The sequence below is a fragment of the Actinia tenebrosa genome, unplaced genomic scaffold (assembly GCF_029948245.1).
Source record: "Actinia tenebrosa isolate PJP-AT-01 unplaced genomic scaffold, QUT_ActTen_1.0 PGA_scaffold4__44_contigs__length_22323623, whole genome shotgun sequence".
Classification (NCBI taxonomy): domain Eukaryota; kingdom Metazoa; phylum Cnidaria; class Anthozoa; order Actiniaria; family Actiniidae; genus Actinia; species Actinia tenebrosa.
This window is the reverse complement of record NW_028292581.1, coordinates 9145857-9165899: the sequence shown is the minus strand read 5'-3', so window position 1 is coordinate 9165899 and position 20043 is coordinate 9145857. Positions and strand designations below refer to the sequence as shown.

At 37.1% G+C, this 20043-nt stretch overlaps 1 protein-coding gene across 1 annotated transcript in view; it reads left to right on the top strand.

Annotated features, from left to right (window-relative positions):
- The first annotated feature begins 179 nt into the window (after positions 1-179).
- LOC116296934 (serine/threonine-protein kinase Nek10) overlaps positions 180-20043 on the top strand; it is a 28174-nt gene continuing 8310 nt past the window's right edge. The window contains exons 1-26 of the mRNA XM_031705058.2: positions 180-866; positions 1749-1868; positions 3871-4095; positions 4758-4818; positions 4939-4976; positions 5251-5335; positions 5714-5755; positions 5927-6005; positions 6313-6380; positions 6743-6822; positions 7583-7669; positions 7888-7977; positions 8954-8993; positions 9509-9600; positions 9811-9883; positions 10081-10123; positions 10645-10793; positions 11092-11114; positions 11211-11252; positions 11617-11719; positions 12277-12405; positions 12768-12812; positions 13134-13229; positions 13512-13557; positions 13867-13988; positions 19275-19377. Of these exons, the coding sequence (XP_031560918.2) occupies positions 1819-1868; positions 3871-4095; positions 4758-4818; positions 4939-4976; positions 5251-5335; positions 5714-5755; positions 5927-6005; positions 6313-6380; positions 6743-6822; positions 7583-7669; positions 7888-7977; positions 8954-8993; positions 9509-9600; positions 9811-9883; positions 10081-10123; positions 10645-10793; positions 11092-11114; positions 11211-11252; positions 11617-11719; positions 12277-12405; positions 12768-12812; positions 13134-13229; positions 13512-13557; positions 13867-13988; positions 19275-19377 (2011 nt within the window). The 5' untranslated portion in view covers positions 180-866; positions 1749-1818. The remainder of the gene's footprint in view (positions 867-1748; positions 1869-3870; positions 4096-4757; positions 4819-4938; positions 4977-5250; positions 5336-5713; positions 5756-5926; positions 6006-6312; positions 6381-6742; positions 6823-7582; positions 7670-7887; positions 7978-8953; positions 8994-9508; positions 9601-9810; positions 9884-10080; positions 10124-10644; positions 10794-11091; positions 11115-11210; positions 11253-11616; positions 11720-12276; positions 12406-12767; positions 12813-13133; positions 13230-13511; positions 13558-13866; positions 13989-19274; positions 19378-20043) is intronic.

The window sequence follows — 20043 nt, the reverse complement described above, 5'->3', positions numbered from 1 at the left end:
GAAAGGAAGGAAGAAAGATAGAAAGAAAGAAAGAAAGAAAGGAAGAAAGAAAGAAAGAAAGAAAGGAAGAAAGAAAGAAAGAAAGAAAGAAAGAAAGAAAGAAAGAAAGAAAGAAAGAAAGAAAGAAAGAAAGAAAGAAGGGGAGAAAGAAAGAAAGAGAGAGAGAGAGATCTAGAAAGAAAGAGAGAAAGAAAGAAAGAAAGACATTTTTAAATGTTATTAAAATAAAATTTTTGTCGTCCAAAGAGGTATTGTATCAAAACGGTATTAACTAAAAAGAAATTAAAACAACTAAAAATAGTAACGTTTTCACCTGTATGTCTGTATATCCTGCTGTTATTAGAGCGGAACACGAATATCAATAAAGGAAATGAGGAATAGTGATGCAGAGGGGATGTCTCGACATTATATTTTTAGGTTTTGCATTTTACATTCAACGATACAATTCCTTAATTTTCCGGGTTCGCCGGGCTTAATTTTTTCCCCTTGTTGCTTTCTCTAATCAACACGCTTCATTAACCGGAAAAAATATTTTGTTAGAAAAAAGAATTCCCAGAGCGGATCAAGCGAAGCGCGAAAGTTTTGGACAATTTTAATAAGTGTAATATACCCTCTCCTCTGATTGGCCCATCCTTGCACTGCTAGCTATAACGAGCTCCCTGATTGGCTGTAAGATTATAATATTTTGGTTGCTCAAGTCGACGTTGGTTTTGGTGCAGTCGCTAATAACTTGAACAAACTAAGGTCTTTTATCAAACTAAAATGGCTCAAAAATGCCATAAAACTTGCTTTTAAATTTGTACATATTGGACTGGCTATCTCTTTCCAATTGAACCGCGAAGTACCGATGTAATACCGTCAACAAAGTAAGTATAAATTGCCACAAAACCTCGAAAACAATCCATCTCTAAGTAACTGGACAAGAGTTTTGTTTGGATAATATGAGATGGAGTGTTTTCGTAATCACAAAAACCCTTGGAAAAATACTTTTTTCATAAGTCACTAATGCTTTTACCTAAGCCTTCATCAATCTATTCTTCCTTGTCTTTATCCTAATAATTCTGGCAAATATTACGTCTTTTATTCGTCGCTTGACGTTTTTCCCGCAGCAAAGTGATTTGAAGAGTTCGTGCAGCACAGAATATTTTATAACACACAGTATTTTTACTAATGTAAAAAACAGGCTGTCTTATCCCTTACTTTGAGGATTTTGAATAAATTTTCTTTTGTATTCCAAGCAGCTGCATATAAAAATAGAACGTAAACGTTATAGAAAATTTCTTAATGTTTATAGTTCATTGCGATGAGATTTCCGTTCACCGTCTCTGGTTTACGAGACAAATTAACGCATATAAGTTCACGTCGAGTAAAAGAAATTTTACTCTGTAAAAAACGTACTAACTCTTGAAGAATACTTTTTGTCTTCGTGTCGAAGTAAAACTGGGATGTTATGAATAGATATGGGTATTTCTGTCGGTGTTTATTCAAGGAGAATAAGAGTTACGATGATTGTTTGTAAGTAAGTAGAGGTGAAGCTTATTTTGATGATCAGTTGGCGGAGATGGAAGATCCTTTTGCCTCAACCGTTTAATCTTTACACGGACGCTGCTTGCTCAAGTTATAAGCCGCTTTAACCTACTGCTTTTCTGGTTCTGTAACCGTTAATACCTATAACTTATGGTTTGGTGGCGGTTTACGTGTTGCTAGCCAACCATTTTCTGATTTAATATTCTGTTGAAATATTTCAGTGTTCCGCATATTGCGTCGACCAGATACTAGTATTATGGCTGAATAAACATTACCTTGCTTCCTTAAAAAATGCCTGCTGAAGAGAAACGGTCCAGAGGAGAGGCAGAAACCGAAATCAGGTAGTGTATATATACCACAATTTATGTAGTTAGAGCAGTAAATAAGTACCTTATGCAAGGCTGAATAGACTTTTTCATAAAATAAATAAGCTTTTTATCGAAAAAAAAACTTACTATCATCACCATTTTTTCATAAACATCCCCTATTCCTCTTGTAAACAATAATCTTAGGCATTCAAAACCTCCCATTAATGATATGTTTTAAAGTAATGTTTAAAAATATTTTTTCGCGGTTTAAAATTCGGTATTTTAATATCTGCCTTCAATGACCCTCGGTCGATCACGAAAAAAAATGATTTCTTTCAATAGGGCTTCGTTCCAAAATGCGGTTAACCGAAAACCAGTTTGATTTGTTTTCCAGACGATATGTCGCTGGGGATAAATCGTTCAAAACTTGGAGATTCGCCACGAATCCGATTACTCTGTGGTCAAATTGTTCGTTCATATTTTTTATTTGCCCGCGATGTTTATATCATGTAACGTGAGATCGGAACCCTTTGAGATCAATTGAGAAGCGATTGTCCCTACTTTAGACTCTACATAATTTCATGCTTTCCTTTGATGAATTTTTGATATTATCTAATGCAAAAAAAGAAATATATAAATCAAGGTTTTTACTGCAATTAGGATTTCTGACAATTTTTATTTTTGTTAAATATGTCGAGGATAGTCGGCCATTGTTCGATCAATCGCAAGATGTAACTATATCTACTGTGTTTAATACCAAAAACAACTTAATCGCGTGCTACTTGGCACGAGTTTTTATTAAAAAATTTGCTCAAACCGGCGGACACGATACTTCCAAATTAAATACTATATTTAGGATACAACAGAGGCGACATCAGAAATTTGATTTCTTAATTAGTATATATATAAATTCGACCACTATTATGTAGACGTTAAAATATGGTTTTGCATAAAAGTTTGGTTGGGTAAATTAATATAACATAATAGGCATAATAAATAATTGATAATGATGTCGAAAATAGCTCTTTTTCTTTGAATGAATATGAACCGGTATAATGAAAGTTTTTAGTAGCTCACTTGTTGCCATGGAAACACAGCTTGGGGACTTTAGATTTGTTGGCATAATTTTTTCTTGTCATAACAAGATGCAACTTAAAATTTAAGAGTAAACATTTGAAATTAAGTTTTCTTTTGTGGATTACTATAGTAATTGATACTATTTGTTGAATAAATACTTTGTATTGATTTTGTTTTGTCTAAGGTAATGTATAACATTCATTGAAACCTGCTTAGCTTTTTTGTTTTACTTCTGTAGAGGGATCATGCTGAGAATACTCTTCTGTGTTTTTGAATATACTCAGCCAGACAGTAACAATTAGATCGGTAAATCACAAATAAAAGGTTAATTTTTACTTGTCTTGAAGCTTGCATTTAATTACTGGAACACTGAAAGGACTTATCAAGAGTATTTAAACTGATATTGAAAAGATTCCATTTTCAATTAGTCCTCCAAATGAAGGGTTCATTTTTACTAATGTCTTGTAACTTGTATTAGATTAAAACTGGAACATTTAAATGGCTTATCATTTAGGGGTATTGAAACTGATAAGAAGAAAATTCCATTTTAAATTACCTTCAAATAAAGGGTTCCTGTTTACTTGTCTTGTAACTTGCATTTAATTATAATTGGAAACATTTGAATGGCTTATTAATTAAGAGTATTGAAACTGATAATGAAACAGGTTCCATATTCAATAATTACTCCAAATCAAAGGTTTATTTTTACTCTTTTTGATTTGATTGCTGGAACATTCAGATGACTTAATAAGAGTATTCAAACTGATAATAGAAAGGTTCCACCCATATTGCACGCATGTCTGCTGACACCAGGAAATTGTTGAGGGCATTTTTGACTGCTAATACCTCACATTTTCGAAGCATATAAGAATTTTGTCTTTGTATTGTGAATGAACTAGTTTTAATAAAATTTTTCAATAAGTTTTTGATAAATTTTTATTGCTTTTTTGTCCTATAGCAAGGGTCAAGAAGCGAAAGATTTATCAAGGCTTCTGGACCTGGTCAACACACCTGCCAGTAAACAACAACTGCCTTCTATCTCATGGGTTTCTGATGAAAATCAGAATCTCACTCAAGCAACAGTTGGCTGGAATAACCAGGGGAGCCCCCCTAAGGGAGGATCAGGAAGTGGACCTGCCTGTCATCACCAGTCTACTGAGTCATTGGCACTAGAACAATTCAGGTAATAGATTGTCTTTATTTTTTTTTTAAGGAATGATGGTGATAGGAATCATACTTAAGGTCCTGTTACACGTTGAAACTTTTTTTGTGTGTGTAACAGCATTGCAAGACAAGTTTCAGAAGCAATTGCACCATGTAACACCCCAGCTTTGTGAAACTTTTGTCATTCTAAAGTTTCACAAAAAGTAGAACTGCTTCATACTTCAGCAACCGAAACTTGTGTCGCGAACAAGTTTCAGGACGAAATTGTGCCTTGTAACACCCCTGTGAAACTTGTCTCGCAATGCCAATGCACACAAGTTTCACCTAAAGTTTCAACGTGTAACAGGGCCTTTAGAACCAGAAGCTGGTGAATTTTGTTTCAGCCAATCACAGAGCATTTAGATGTTTTGCTGCAGGCCTTAATTTTCAGGCTACTGCAACCCAACTTTTGCATATTTTTCTATTTTCTTTTGATTAGAATATAATATAAGTGCCTACAAAAATATGGAAAGGAAAGCGAAAAAAATTTAACTTTACTGCCATGTTAATTTGCTTCATTCTTTCAAGCTCCAAGGACTGGACATTTTGTTTAACAGCACAGCTGGAAATATACATGATAATGCCTTATTTTTAATGTAATGATATATACTGTATTTCTAATTTTTAAATTTTTGCCTTCAGCTCAAGATACCAAAGTACAAGAAATTTCACATCTCATCCACACCACAGCTATTTCTTACAGGTATTTGTCCAAGCCTAGAGTAATTATACATGTATATTATAAATTGTCTTTCTATATACTTGATGATCACTTGTTAATAAAAATTTTTGATATTAAAACATTTTTTTAAATTCATCATAGGTGTTCACGTCCTTGGTTAAGCACAGAGTCTGCTGCTTGTGAGTACAGTGTAGTATCATTAAAATTATATAGTATTATAGAGAAATAATGACCCACAGAACAAACACACAAGAGAACATTTGTGTCTTTGTGTAATGAATGTTCTGGTTGAGTGATAGCAAAGATGAGTCACTAAATAGCTACTGTTTGTCAGTATCTACTTTGTCTTTATTTCATGGTTTTACTGTGCTCTACATTGTTGCAATGTTACAACCTGAATTTGAATCATTAAAAATCTGATTCCGTTGTTTGTTTGTTTGTTCATGTCATCAGAGAATGGACACAGCGAGCACCACCAGAAAACATCCTTCGTGTTCTAATTTGCTTGAGGATGCTCATGAGGGACAAAGCATTCCAGGTTTGCCATTAAATTTTTTTTTGCATATATGTATTCACTTTTGCTGTATGTACAGCTATTTCAAAAAGAGTTTGGTGAAGGTTTTGTTGCATTCTGCATCTTCCATGCTGCATGTTGCATACTACATGTACTGGCAAGCTAGAAACGTATTATATTAATATGTGTGTAATTAATATCAGCACTGAAGTAATTACGCCAGAAAAGACATGTACTAGACAAAGTTTAGAATATATTCTATATCGATGTGACCTTTCACTGATTAAATTCACATCACCCATGCAGTTTGGACTTGTATCCAACATGTAACATGCAACAACTCTTACCAACCTGTTTTGAAATAATGTACTTTCTTAACAAATAATTTTTCCCCCATTTCAGGCATTATTTTTTGAACTTGGAGGAGTAAAACTCTTATCTGAGGTAAAATGTTGATGATATAATTTGTAATAATATTTGTATAGGTAATATTCAGTAATATTGGGTGTTATTTTTCCAGCTTACACCACTTGTTATTTCTCAGAAAATTAAATTCACCACTTACATGTACAGACACTATAGTGTAACTTATGTTTTCTCTATTTTTTATTTCAGAGGTTGCAGCTTTTGACAGAGAATTACTTGGAAAATGGGGAGGAACAATTCACAGTTGACATCCTAAAAGAAATGACAAGTAAGCATGATATTTTAGCGAGCTAAATAAGCTAATCAGAATGTAGCTAAATGAAGGGTGTTGCTTAATTAGATGCATATGGTATCCAAGTTAAAAGGGGATTGCCATCATACCACAACTCCCATGCATCCTCCTCTAGAAAGTTTCTTTCCTTTTCTCAGGATATTTTCCAAAAACCTTAAAAATTCCAAAACATCTGGGGGGGAGGTGTTCTCTGGGTATTGTCTGGAACATTATGCTGGTAATTGGTATAATTGTCTTTACTAGAAATGGATTAATGATAAAGTTTCTATTCTTTTCCATATAGATATTTGTCAAAAACTATCTTCAGATGTGAAGCAGAGGGAATGGATGGTGGCTTGTGGGACTCACAAGGTACTGAAATCTCATACTAGCAGGGTAGTTTGTTCCCACTTATAATTACAGCTAACACCAAACACCAGAAATCATTTAGATAAGTATAATTTTCAAAGATTGTGATGGTCCAAAGTCCAATTACTTTAAAGCTATAAATGAAAAGCCCATGCATGGGCAGATGTAGGTAAGGGGTGCAGGGGGGAGAGCAGTGCCCCCCCCCCCCCCCCCCCCCCCGCATACTACTGCGTTATGCATTATTGGTGCTGGAGTTTGAAAACATCCTGATAATAAATGGTGTTAACCCATTCCTAAAAATGTTCTGCATCTGCCCCTGAAAGCAGTAAATAAACAATTAACCCTAATCCATCGTGTTTTTTTAGGCCCTGATATTACTGTTATCAGCCAATGATGTCATGGTATTGCACTGTTCACTGTATGCCCTGATTGGATTAGCACAAAGGTAAATCTAACCACTTCCTAATATGGCTTATAGTAACTGTAAGTTAATAATTAACTGTTAATTCTTGGGGCGCAATACGACCACCTGACTCAAAATCCCTTAAGATATAAATAACAATGAAACAACTGCCATGTTGGTTGATCTAACAAGAGAAGCTAATGTTTTGTTATCATCAACCCACATAGCAGCTATGTACATGTAACTTGCCCCCCCACATATGCTTGTATATTTCTGCCATCCAGTTTACAATGTAAGTTAATTCTATTGTTCTTATAAGCTTTAAAAGATGTAAGGATACATTTTAAGAAAATGAACCATTTTTAAAATCATTTTTAAAATCATAATAAAATATAATTTTAAGACACAGTACTCAGCAGAAACAGCTTATCTACCTTTGGATTTAACAAATACTTTTTTTATTTCTGACCTTTTCCCTTCTTTCCATTTTCCATTACATTAAATCTTATAGCAACAGCAACAACATTTTCCAAGAATGTTCCAGAAAATAATTGAAGATCTGTGCCCAGTTGTACAAAACCTGGATAGCGCTATCTGGCGGATAAATCCTTATCCAGTGGATAAGTCAATGCTGTTATCCAATAAATTTATCCACTGGATAAGATTTATCCGTCAGATAGCACTATTCAGGTTTGGTACAACTGGGCCCTGGAATAGAAAGCAATGGATCAGGCCCTTTTTGTTTGAACATTATTTGCCATCTTTATGGTCATCATCGCCTTTCTTCTTTTTTTCTCACTAGTGAAAAGCCATGTGCTCTTATTGGTGAGCTGAACTGCACAGAAACTATACTTAGGATTCTCCAAGATTATGATATGCTATCAAAAACGTAAGTTTGAATATATATATATATGCCTCGGAAATTCCGTTGATACAGTTATTACGTTATTTTTTAAAGAAAAAATATATTACTCGATAAAATTGCAACTTTTTGTTGATATGCCATCTGATTATGTTAAAAAAAAATTCTCTCTGCTCAAACTGTTACTTGTAGGCAGTTATTTGAGTCATGACTGACAATGTTTTTTACTTCATTTGTGTCTGCAGGCTGTCAGCAAACCTTCTAAGAATATTATGCTCTGATAGCAACATCAGAGAACAAGTGAAAGTGTATGAAGGAATTCCAATATGTCTAAGGTATATGATCAGTGGGGACTTGACTGAACCTCCTAAATAAACTCTATCTAATTGTGCATATTGCATAGATTCCAAAGAGTCTAAATTTAAAACGTTTTTGAAGAAAATGCTCGTTGACCAAACTCAGTTCTTCGCCGCCTTCATTGCCACTCAATGTATCTGCCCTAGTCATTTACTTGTCATTTGTTCTGTGCGTACAGGTCTAAGGTGGTGGAGTAAAACCTAAGTCACGTGGTCCTTGGTTCCCCTTACAGTGCGACCCCGGGGGGGGGGGGGGGGGGGTACTCTTGCCCGTTTAGGGTAGGGATGTGCCGATGTGCCTACTGAACCCTGACCCTGTTCCAGAGTAAAATCGCTCTAAATTCATACCCTGTTCCAGAGCAAGATCGCTGAAAATCATACCCTGTTCCGGTATTGCAAAAATGGATACCCTGCTCCAGAGAGGAGAGAGCATGATTTCACATACCCTGTCCCAGAGCGAACGCGATTTTATATACCCTGTTCCAGAGTAAAATAGCTGAAAACCATACCCTGTTTGGCGGCACGTACCCGTATAGCGAATATAGGGGAGTACCCCCACCCCCCCCCCCTCCCCGGGAGTGTGACTATTCCAACCAAGGCCACTCAGACAAATTTTTATTCAAATATAAGGCAATCACGATTGAGCATTTAAACAATAGAATCCGACAAGTTTTCGCATTTTTAAAAGCAAATTTTTACGCGTGTGTATGCTATTCAGCATCTAAAGCGTGATCTGGGAATTTGATTTAAAATGGTGTCCTTGGTTGATGTGGTTGCACTGGAACAGCTATCAAACCTCAAATAATAGACTATAACTATAACCATGTAATTAGAAAATAGCTAGTAAAGTCCTCTGAAAGTCTTTTATTTTTAGTTAGGCCAACATTTATAACTCCTTTCCAAACTCCTGTAACCACTCCTGACTCTTGCATGACCATTGAATTTTTGATTGCAGTTTACTACACGAAGAAAACCTAAAATTCTTATGGAATGTGGTAAGTGCAACTCGGAATAACTAACCGGGAGAATTATTCAACAATTCATTTTATTGGGTTTATGAACTATGGTATGTATCATGTGATAAGCGAGACTGGATGAAAATTGAGCCACCTAATCCCTGGGTGGGATTACCTCACAATTGCATTTCAAGTCCCACTATCTCCTGGCTGATCCAGACCTAACAGTCTCTATAGAGCAGTTTTCGTATGACTGTGAAAGGTTCACGGCAAGAACACGGACGTGACACGGCAAGGGATACATCAGACCAATCATATGCTCGAGAATTTACTCTCCATTCAATCAAATAACTGGAACACGGCGAGGACACGGTCACGCCAAGGTCACGGCACTGTCAGACCAATTACATTGCGCGAGGAAAAATCAGCCAATTAAAATTCTAGAAAACATCACGGTCAAGGCGCGGCACGCTCACTTTCACAGTCTTTTCACAGTCATACGAAAACTGCTCAATATAGTAGTACCTAACTATGACTTATGTATGTCTCTGTAGGTGTGGATTATTGTACAGCTAGCAGAGGATCCTGATTCTAGTAATGACATTCGACTACTGGGAGGAATTCCTCTTCTATTGGGCTTATTACAGTAAGTCAAGATACATAGGGACGATGAGAAAATACAAAGCTTTAGTCGGCTGTTAACGTATCTGTGTAACATACTCTCATATGTGTACCCCCTCCCCCTTAGAAAAAGTCGTACTTCCTCTCAAGAAGTGCGCGCCTTATTTCTTGTTTCAACAATCATGGTTGTTGTACATGTATATGAGTACAGTACTTATTTATATATATTTTCTAGGGATCGTAGAGGACAGTCGGGAGAGATTGGTTATACAAACGGTGATGTAGCGAGAGCGTCAACTAGTAGTGAGGTAGGATGGATCCATTGATAGTGCTTCCGTTGAAACGTGGTGCCATCTCCGTCTCTGACAATATCCTTCCACCCTTCCAGTTTTGCTTTATATTTATTATTTTATTTCATTATTTTATTATACCCCATCCTCTCAATACGCAGTCTTTCGTTATAAGGGATTCATTGAAATTGTATACCTGTGTGTTTTCCATTTAGGCTGATAGTGATCCTCTAGAAGATCAACTCTCTCTTAAATCTGGTAGGTGTCATTTCATCCATTGGTACATTTTCTTTGACTGTGCACGAAGTTTCCGTAGTCGCAGTATTATTTTTTGTGTAGGAGAATATATATGAAGTATATACATTTGTACTGCGGTTGTAATGTATCAAATTGAGCTGATCCTCGCAGTATATCAAGCAATTTAAGCAGCTGCAAATTGAAAGACTCAGAAAAAATTCCGAGTCTTGGACGGGATTTGAACCCGTGCCCTGGCGATTCCGGTGCCATGCTCTAACCACTAGTATTATCTTGACAGAGACTGATATTGATACGTCTTCGCTTGGATACTAAATGGTTTAGTCCTAGTTATATTACGGCCTGGTATTATCAGTACTAGGTGTCGGAAGATATGGAAGATGGACGCTCAAGGAAATGAGCTTGAGACCCCAACCCTTTCGTTCCATCTTAGGGGGAGGGGGGGGGGGGGCATGTATACCGGCAGACTAAACAGTATTCCATACAATATATAATCACTTTTTGTGAACTCTTTTTTACTTCAGCGGTTTGTGCAGCGTTGACTGAGCTGGTTCTCAACGATACGAATGGACAGCAAATCGTACAGGCAAATGGTGTCTATCTTTTGGGTCTGTTGATATTACCGCAAGAAACATCCACGAGCGAAGAAGCTGCGGCTGTTGAGAACATACAGGTATAATAGTGAATACTCGCACAAAATGTCTCCGCGGGGGGAGGGGGTAAAAATAACAAGGCAAAACAGAAGGAAAGCAAAGGAAGAGAGGGAGAGAAAAGAGAAGACAAGAGAAAATGTGAAAAAGGGAAGAAAAAAGCAAAATTCGTGCCATTATCTGTGATGGAATAGTAAATTTTGCAAATATTATTATTTATTAAAAATTTATTAATTTATTATTTATTTTATTAAAATTTGCAATATAATATTTATATTTGTAATATATTTTTCAAATCCTATTTTTCTTTACTTATAACAGAAAAGTGCCTTCAGAGCCTTAAGGTAAGAACTAAACCACAAGTCCATAACTACAATTATCAAGCTTCTGCGCAATTCTATTCTCTACTAACCATTTGTGTTTTTGAATTTAATTTTCAGATTTCTTTTCAGCATGGAAAGGAACAGACAATTATTTAAAAGGTGACTTTTATCAAGTAATGCATCGTTTCCTCGCGAGCATCCAGCTGATCTGAAATAGTGACGTAGAAATGACTTCACTGCAAAACTGAGTTGTCATAAAGCTTGCAAAAATTGACCGGCGAAAAACAAAAATCTGTCCACCAACAATAATAATATATATAACTTATTAGCTATTGTGTTATTGTTATCAACCTCTTATAAGCAAAGTTTCTTTATTTGGTGGTCTGGAAATCCATAATTTGAAGAGGAATAGTGACACCTCAGTTTTGCAAATTTTCTAGATTCTGATTGTTTGGCTAAAAACGTTTCTCAGATCACCTGCACATGTTTGATTCTAACCTTAGAATCCGTATTGCTACCGTAGGCTATTTCCTCCAAGTCTCTTTGAGAGCTTCATCGATGTTGGCCACTACGTACGGGACTTGAATGCTTACAAGAAACTTGTTGAAGAGCTTAATAGTGTATCGGTAAGAAGAACAATGATTTTATTACCATGTAACAGTTTTTTGTACTGTTTTGTCAAATGCTTTGAGATCTTTCGTGTTTTTCGCATATCATCCTGCCTTTTAATTTCTTGGACCATTAGGAGTTTGATTGATGAATGCTAAAACACCATAAAACATGCCTTCACTGGATAATTGAATGCGAAAAACGCGAAGAATTTCCACCGCCAGAACTAATCGTTATTAAAATGCTGCAGGGCAAATCATTTGTTTGTTTTGTCTGTTCTTCTGTCCGTCATTTGTTTATGCGTGCGTTCGCGCATGCATTCTTTAGTTTGTGCGTTAGTGATTTTACCCGTCTGTAGACCCCTTGCATGTGACGTCAAAACAGCTCAATTGGGAGGACAAAACAAAAGAATTTCAATCTCATGAGAATTGGAAAACCTATTGTTATGTCCTCCAAATTGAGCTGCAGTCCGACGTGCTGCAAGGGGTCTATTCTTTCGTGTACTATCACCATTCGTTTACTCGTTCACATATCAAAGATGCCATTCAAATGTCTTGTTAACATACATTGACAGGAAGAAGATATCAGCACCATACGTAACAACATCCTAGCCATCAATCAATACAAGGCGCCTATCAAAATCATTGGTTCATATGAAGTGTTAGAACTACTCGGTTCTGGTGCGTTTGGCAGTGTATTCAAGGTAATGTATAGCTTGTACGCGCTCTCTTACTTTATATCGTACACCATGCAACAATGAAAGAGAAACGAAGGGCTAATGTCGAAGAGAAATAAAAACGAAAACGCGTGCTCAAGGTATGTTGAGTTGTATATGATACGTACACGGGAAATTGTAAGAAGCCGAGAGAAGTACTAGGAAATTAAAAGCACGTGTCGTAGTATAGAGTGATTTAGAGTTTGTTTCCACACCGACTCCAATCATTTTCTTCCTTTTTTTTTTTTTTTTTTTATCCACGCGCGTGCTGGCGTCATTTCCTCACGATCTAAAAAAACTGACCATTCAGAGTGCGCGTTTTATTTGAATTATCTTATAATTCTTATTAGGTGAGAAAAAGGCACGGAGGACAGTCGATGCTTGCTATGAAAGAGGTAAGGTTTTAGCTCGTACTGAAGTATTTCCCAATTGATTGAGATTGTGGGAGGCACGAACTCATCACCGTTGTATAATGATCTCTGGTTTCTTGAAGCTATTAGTGTGTCACTACTTTAACCCTTTGAAAGGGATGCTGGTCTATTGTGGGTTAATGCCCCCTCCAGTTTCTTGGAAGTAACCCAAAGTTTTTTAACTGGGTGGAGACTCGAGAGGGACTGTTAGGCAGTGAAAAATGGAAATTACACTTAGTTTTTGAAGCAAGGGTTAACTGATCTAAGTTATCCCTCAAGCTATTAGTAACGTTGTTTGCTTTCTAGATTTCAGTACACAGCCCCACACTGGGTAAGACAGCAAAGGAACGTGGTCAGAGTGTTGGAGAAATAGTGAATGAAACTATAATCATGAAAGAACAGGTAATAAATCGCGTGTTTAGTTCAGAGTATCTTATCTTTCTTAAGTCCAGCATATCAGGGCTAAGAGTAGGGGATGGATCCAGAGAATTCCGCCTGGCCAAGGTTAAAGCCAAGTCGACAGTCTTGACAAAATGATACTGTCATTGACCTACTGATGAGTTACAGTAGAGCAAAGGCAATTTCTTGAGAAGACCGAGAATCCCTCACAAAACGGGTCAAACTAATGAGGCTTTGAACAACTGACCCTTCTGCTAAGCTTTTTAAATTAATTTCCTTCCACAGTTGAGACATCCCAATATCGTTAGATATCATAAAGCATTTGAAGACAGTAAGTAGCTTGTGAATAAACAAATTTTGTGACACATAGCTATAGGTAGTAGTTAGAAAGTATTGTGCTACAAATGTTGTATTCTTAACGTGCAACCAAGACTTGGCCGCCATATTGGATGACATCAGGACAAAAGAAATCAACCAACATGGCAGCGATGAGGTCACATGCACCCCAAAATTAGGCTACGAAAAGTTTGCTCACTGAAAATCTCACACACACACAAAAACACGGTCAAACTGTACGACAGGAATACATTTTTATTATAGTTTGTAAATTCACGTAAATTTTTGCATATTGTTTTTCCAGAGGAAAAACTTTATATCGTAATGGAGCTTATAGAGGGCGCCCCAATGGGAGAACACTTTAACTCATTGATTGAGAAGCGTAGTAGATTTACTGAAGAAAGAATATGGCATATCTTCATCCAGGTATTTTAATAAAAAGATATAACTAGCTAAAAACTAGTGTGAGCTGCGTCGGTGTTTCTAATGAAACAGTAATGATGAAAAGGTAAATTATACACCGTGAAAAGATGAAAAAACTTACTGACGTTTCGGACGCTAGTCCTTCGTCGGAGTAAAAGAGAAAGAAGTGGTAGAAAGGAGTGTATATATGATAGAATAAGACAAAAGAAACCAATGAGAGCAAGGTAGGCAAGGAAACAAAAACAAACAATCAAAAGACAAAAGAAAAGGTTAGTTGAAAATAAAGCGTTCATTAATCCCGTTGGGACTAAGAGTGCCCAATAGGTGAATAAGCCGCATTTCTTTGGTCTTGCGACAATCATTGTTGCCGTTAAGCAAAGAAAGACCGAAAACAATGAAGTCAGAAAGAGAATGGTTAGCTAGATTAAAATGGCGGGAAACTGGTTTGGTGGGATCGTTATTGCGAATATCATAAAGATGATTGCAAATGCGATCACCAAGACGGCGGCCAGTCTCGCCCACATACAAAAGATTACAGCGGGTACATTTAATACAATATACAACATTAGAAGTGGTACAAACAAAATGGTCAGTGATTTTAATGGTAGATTTAGGACCGACAACAGAAGTGTGAGAGGCTATGTGAGGACAAGTATAACAACGTTTACGAGAACAGCGAAAAGTACCAGGTTCTTTGTTAGAGGGAAGAACTCCCTTGACCAAGAAAGAACGGAGATTACGATCACGTTTATAGGAAAAGAGAGGGCGGTTGTTGAAAATAGCAGAAGTGCGAGTATCAGAGTCAAGCAGAGAAAAGTTGCGGTTAACAATGGGTTTAATGGAAATGTTAATAGGATGATACGTAAGAGTGAAAGGAATGCGGTCATTATAGGGACGAGTGTGAGGAGTGAGAGCGGTGGTACGATCAATAGTAGAAACTTTACGAATGGCGCGATCAATAACATGAGCAGGATAATTACGCTTAAGGAAGAAGGAACGCATCTCAGAACATTTAACAGAAAAATCAAGATCATCACTACACAAACGACGAAGACGAAGAAATTGCGAGAACGGAATAGCGTTAAGAGTGTGCTTAGGATGAGAAGACGAGTAGAGTAAATAAGAATGAGAGTCAGTAGGTTTGTAATGGACACTAGTGCTAAGACGGTCGTCATTAACACTAAGCAAGATGTCAAGGAAAGTGACTGATGTTTCACTAACCTCCCACGTAAAGTCTAAGGCAGGGTGAAAAGAGTTAACAAAAGAGATGAAAGAATCTAAGTCATTACGCGAACAAGAAGTAGCGCCAATACAATCATCAATATACCGTCCAAAAAACTCAGGTTTAGGTCCATTATATTGTTGAAAAACAAGGTTTTCGATATAACCAACAAACAAATTGGCATAACTAGGGCCCATCTTAGTACCCATAGCAACACCGTTTACCTGCCGATAATACCGATCACCGAAAGAAAAACAATTAAGAGTAAGAACAAGTTCAGCTAAGCGTAACAAAGTGGGAGTGCTGGGCTCGAGGACAGGACGAAGATCGAAAAAATGCTGAAGAGCACGAAGGCCCTCATCATTAGGAATAACAGTATACAAAGATTTGACATCCATAGTAAACAAAAGCTTAGAAGAGTTATCAGGAAAGCGAAAATCATTAAAAATACTAAGAGCGTGATTAGTATCCTTAATATAAGTAGGTAAAGACTGAACAATAGGCAACATGAGAGAATCTAGATAGCTAGAGATGAGTTCGGTGGGACAACTACAAGCAGAAACAATAGGACGACCAGGGTTGTTAGCTTTGTGAATCTTAGGAAGAAAATAGACGTGAGAAGTACGAGGAGTAATAACAAAAAGGTTTTTAGCAGTGGAGGGTAAAGAGCCATCAGAAATGAAAGAGTTAACAGTGTCTTTAACTAATTTTTGATTGTCAGGGGTAAGATCCTTATCCACTTCACAATAAAAATTAGTATCAGAGAGTTGACGTAAAGCCTCCTGTTTATACAGGTCAGAACGCCAGACAATTACTGCACCGCCTTTGTCAGCGGGCTTAATAACAATGTCAGAACGATTGCGTAATTGACGTAAAGCCAACCACTCGTCCTTAGAAAGATTAGAATAACTGAGTTTACGGTTAAGATTGACATTAGAAATATCACGGCGACACTTATTGACAAAAAGATCAAGAGAAGAAAATTGTCCCTCGGGAGGGACCCAGTTAGACTTACGAGGACAAAGGCGCTCAAAGACATCACGTTCACAGTTAGAGTTAGAAGAGTCGGAGAAAAGAGCTTTAAGGCGAGTACGGCGAAAAAAAGATTCAGAGTCTTTCTTGACCTGAAATTCATCAGATTTCTTAGCAAGAGGAACGAAGTTCAAACCCTTGCTAAGAACTGAAATTTCAGAATCAGAAAGAGGTAAATCTTCGGGAATGGTGACAACGGAATGACTGAAGACATTGTGATTGCTATGTTCAACATGTGTAAAAGGATCAAAACCAACAAGAGACACAAACTTATTACGCTTAGTAACAAACAAAGACTGGTACAAACGGCGGTTAAGAGTAAGAATTTATTCTTACTCTTAACCGCCGTTTGTACCAGTCTTTGTTTGTTACTAAGCGTAATAAGTTTGTGTCTCTTGTTGGTTTTGATCCTTTTACACATGTTGAACATAGCAATCACAATGTCTTCAGTCATTCCGTTGTCACCATTCCCGAAGATTTACCTCTTTCTGATTCTGAAATTTCAGTTCTTAGCAAGGGTTTGAACTTCGTTCCTCTTGCTAAGAAATCTGATGAATTTCAGGTCAAGAAAGACTCTGAATCTTTTTTTCGCCGTACTCGCCTTAAAGCTCTTTTCTCCGACTCTTCTAACTCTAACTGTGAACGTGATGTCTTTGAGCGCCTTTGTCCTCGTAAGTCTAACTGGGTCCCTCCCGAGGGACAATTTTCTTCTCTTGATCTTTTTGTCAATAAGTGTCGCCGTGATATTTCTAATGTCAATCTTAACCGTAAACTCAGTTATTCTAATCTTTCTAAGGACGAGTGGTTGGCTTTACGTCAATTACGCAATCGTTCTGACATTGTTATTAAGCCCGCTGACAAAGGCGGTGCAGTAGTTGTCTGGCGTTCTGACCTGTATAAACAGGAGGCTTTACGTCAACTCTCTGATACTAATTTTTATTGTGAAGTGGATAAGGATCTTACCCCTGACAATCAAAAATTAGTTAAAGACACTGTTAACTCTTTCATTTCTGATGGCTCTTTACCCTCCACTGCTAAAAACCTTTTTGTTATTACTCCTCGTACTTCTCACGTCTATTTTCTTCCTAAGATTCACAAAGCTAACAACCCTGGTCGTCCTATTGTTTCTGCTTGTAGTTGTCCCACCGAACTCATCTCTAGCTATCTAGATTCTCTCATGTTGCCTATTGTTCAGTCTTTACCTACTTATATTAAGGATACTAATCACGCTCTTAGTATTTTTAATGATTTTCGCTTTCCTGATAACTCTTCTAAGCTTTTGTTTACTATGGATGTCAAATCTTTGTATACTGTTATTCCTAATGATGAGGGCCTTCGTGCTCTTCAGCATTTTTTCGATCTTCGTCCTGTCCTCGAGCCCAGCACTCCCACTTTGTTACGCTTAGCTGAACTTGTTCTTACTCTTAATTGTTTTTCTTTCGGTGATCGGTATTATCGGCAGGTAAACGGTGTTGCTATGGGTACTAAGTTGGGCCCTAGTTATGCCAATTTGTTTGTTGGTTATATCGAAAACCTTGTTTTTCAACAATATAATGGACCTAAACCTGAGTTTTTTGGACGGTATATTGATGATTGTATTGGCGCTACTTCTTGTTCGCGTAATGACTTAGATTCTTTCATCTCTTTTGTTAACTCTTTTCACCCTGCCTTAGACTTTACGTGGGAGGTTAGTGAAACATCAGTCACTTTCCTTGACATCTTGCTTAGTGTTAATGACGACCGTCTTAGCACTAGTGTCCATTACAAACCTACTGACTCTCATTCTTATTTACTCTACTCGTCTTCTCATCCTAAGCACACTCTTAACGCTATTCCGTTCTCGCAATTTCTTCGTCTTCGTCGTTTGTGTAGTGATGATCTTGATTTTTCTGTTAAATGTTCTGAGATGCGTTCCTTCTTCCTTAAGCGTAATTATCCTGCTCATGTTATTGATCGCGCCATTCGTAAAGTTTCTACTATTGATCGTACCACCGCTCTCACTCCTCACACTCGTCCCTATAATGACCGCATTCCTTTCACTCTTACGTATCATCCTATTAACATTTCCATTAAACCCATTGTTAACCGCAACTTTTCTCTGCTTGACTCTGATACTCGCACTTCTGCTATTTTCAACAACCGCCCTCTCTTTTCCTATAAACGTGATCGTAATCTCCGTTCTTTCTTGGTCAAGGGAGTTCTTCCCTCTAACAAAGAACCTGGTACTTTTCGCTGTTCTCGTAAACGTTGTTATACTTGTCCTCACATAGCCTCTCACACTTCTGTTGTCGGTCCTAAATCTACCATTAAAATCACTGACCATTTTGTTTGTACCACTTCTAATGTTGTATATTGTATTAAATGTACCCGCTGTAATCTTTTGTATGTGGGCGAGACTGGCCGCCGTCTTGGTGATCGCATTTGCAATCATCTTTATGATATTCGCAATAACGATCCCACCAAACCAGTTTCCCGCCATTTTAATCTAGCTAACCATTCTCTTTCTGACTTCATTGTTTTCGGTCTTTCTTTGCTTAACGGCAACAATGATTGTCGCAAGACCAAAGAAATGCGGCTTATTCACCTATTGGGCACTCTTAGTCCCAACGGGATTAATGAACGCTTTATTTTCAACTAACCTTTTCTTTTGTCTTTTGATTGTTTGTTTTTGTTTCCTTGCCTACCTTGCTCTCATTGGTTTCTTTTGTCTTATTCTATCATATATACACTCCTTTCTACCACTTCTTTCTCTTTTACTCCGACGAAGGACTAGCGTCCGAAACGTCAGTAAGTTTTTTCATCTTTTCACGGTGTATAATTTACCTTTTCATCATTACAGGTATTTTAATATTCATAGCATACGAGATAATAGTCATTCATTCTCTTTGGAGTGGGACAATTAAGGGAATCGTATTCCTAAATGGACTTCCGCTTGGTTTCAGAATGAAATGAAGGCTTGTGGAAACCCAGAGTTGGCGGGTGCTTGTCTTTGCTATATTCATAATATTCATAGATTGTGTCTTTACTCACTGCAGATCGTATTAGGATTAAGGTACATTCATAAAGAGAAACACATCGTACACCGAGATCTTACGCCCAATAACATCATGTTGGGAGAAAACGATAAAGTTACTATCAGTAAGTTGGCTTCATGCTCTACCTGTTGTTTTGCTGGTTCGTTGGTTTACTTAATTCACCTGTTCTGATATTTTTCCACGATCATTGCCCATTTTTAGTACTCGCTCCATGAGTTATAGAACCAATAGAGATTTTGCACTATCACGTGACGGCAGGCATGTTAGATGGCAGGAACAATACAATCGTTTTACACGACAAAGAACTATAATTCAATTTCCAAGAGCAAATGAATTTTATTGCTCTGCCATCTAACCACAGGCAGCCCAAGCTATATTATGGACGTGGGTACTTGATGGTGCAAAACCTCTATAGTTCCGCACTGATTTATAGATTAAAGAAATAATTTGTCATTTCATCAGCCATTCCATAAGCCATATCCAAGAAAATGAACTGACCCCCGCCTCTTCAATAACGTCATACATTCCATAAACTATGTCACCTTCAGGTTTTACTCTAGAGCAGATCATATTAAAAAGCCTTCAAATTTTATCTATATATGACGCACCATTGTGATTGGATTAGAGCTAAGCTCTCGAACTGTGATTGGTTCAAAGGTTATAATTTCCTCACAATGAAGTTTTTACCCTCGCATGAAATTTACAGCCCAAATTATTCAGCTACATCGGTTGCGTATCACCTTTATTATAACATTATAACAGATAGTTT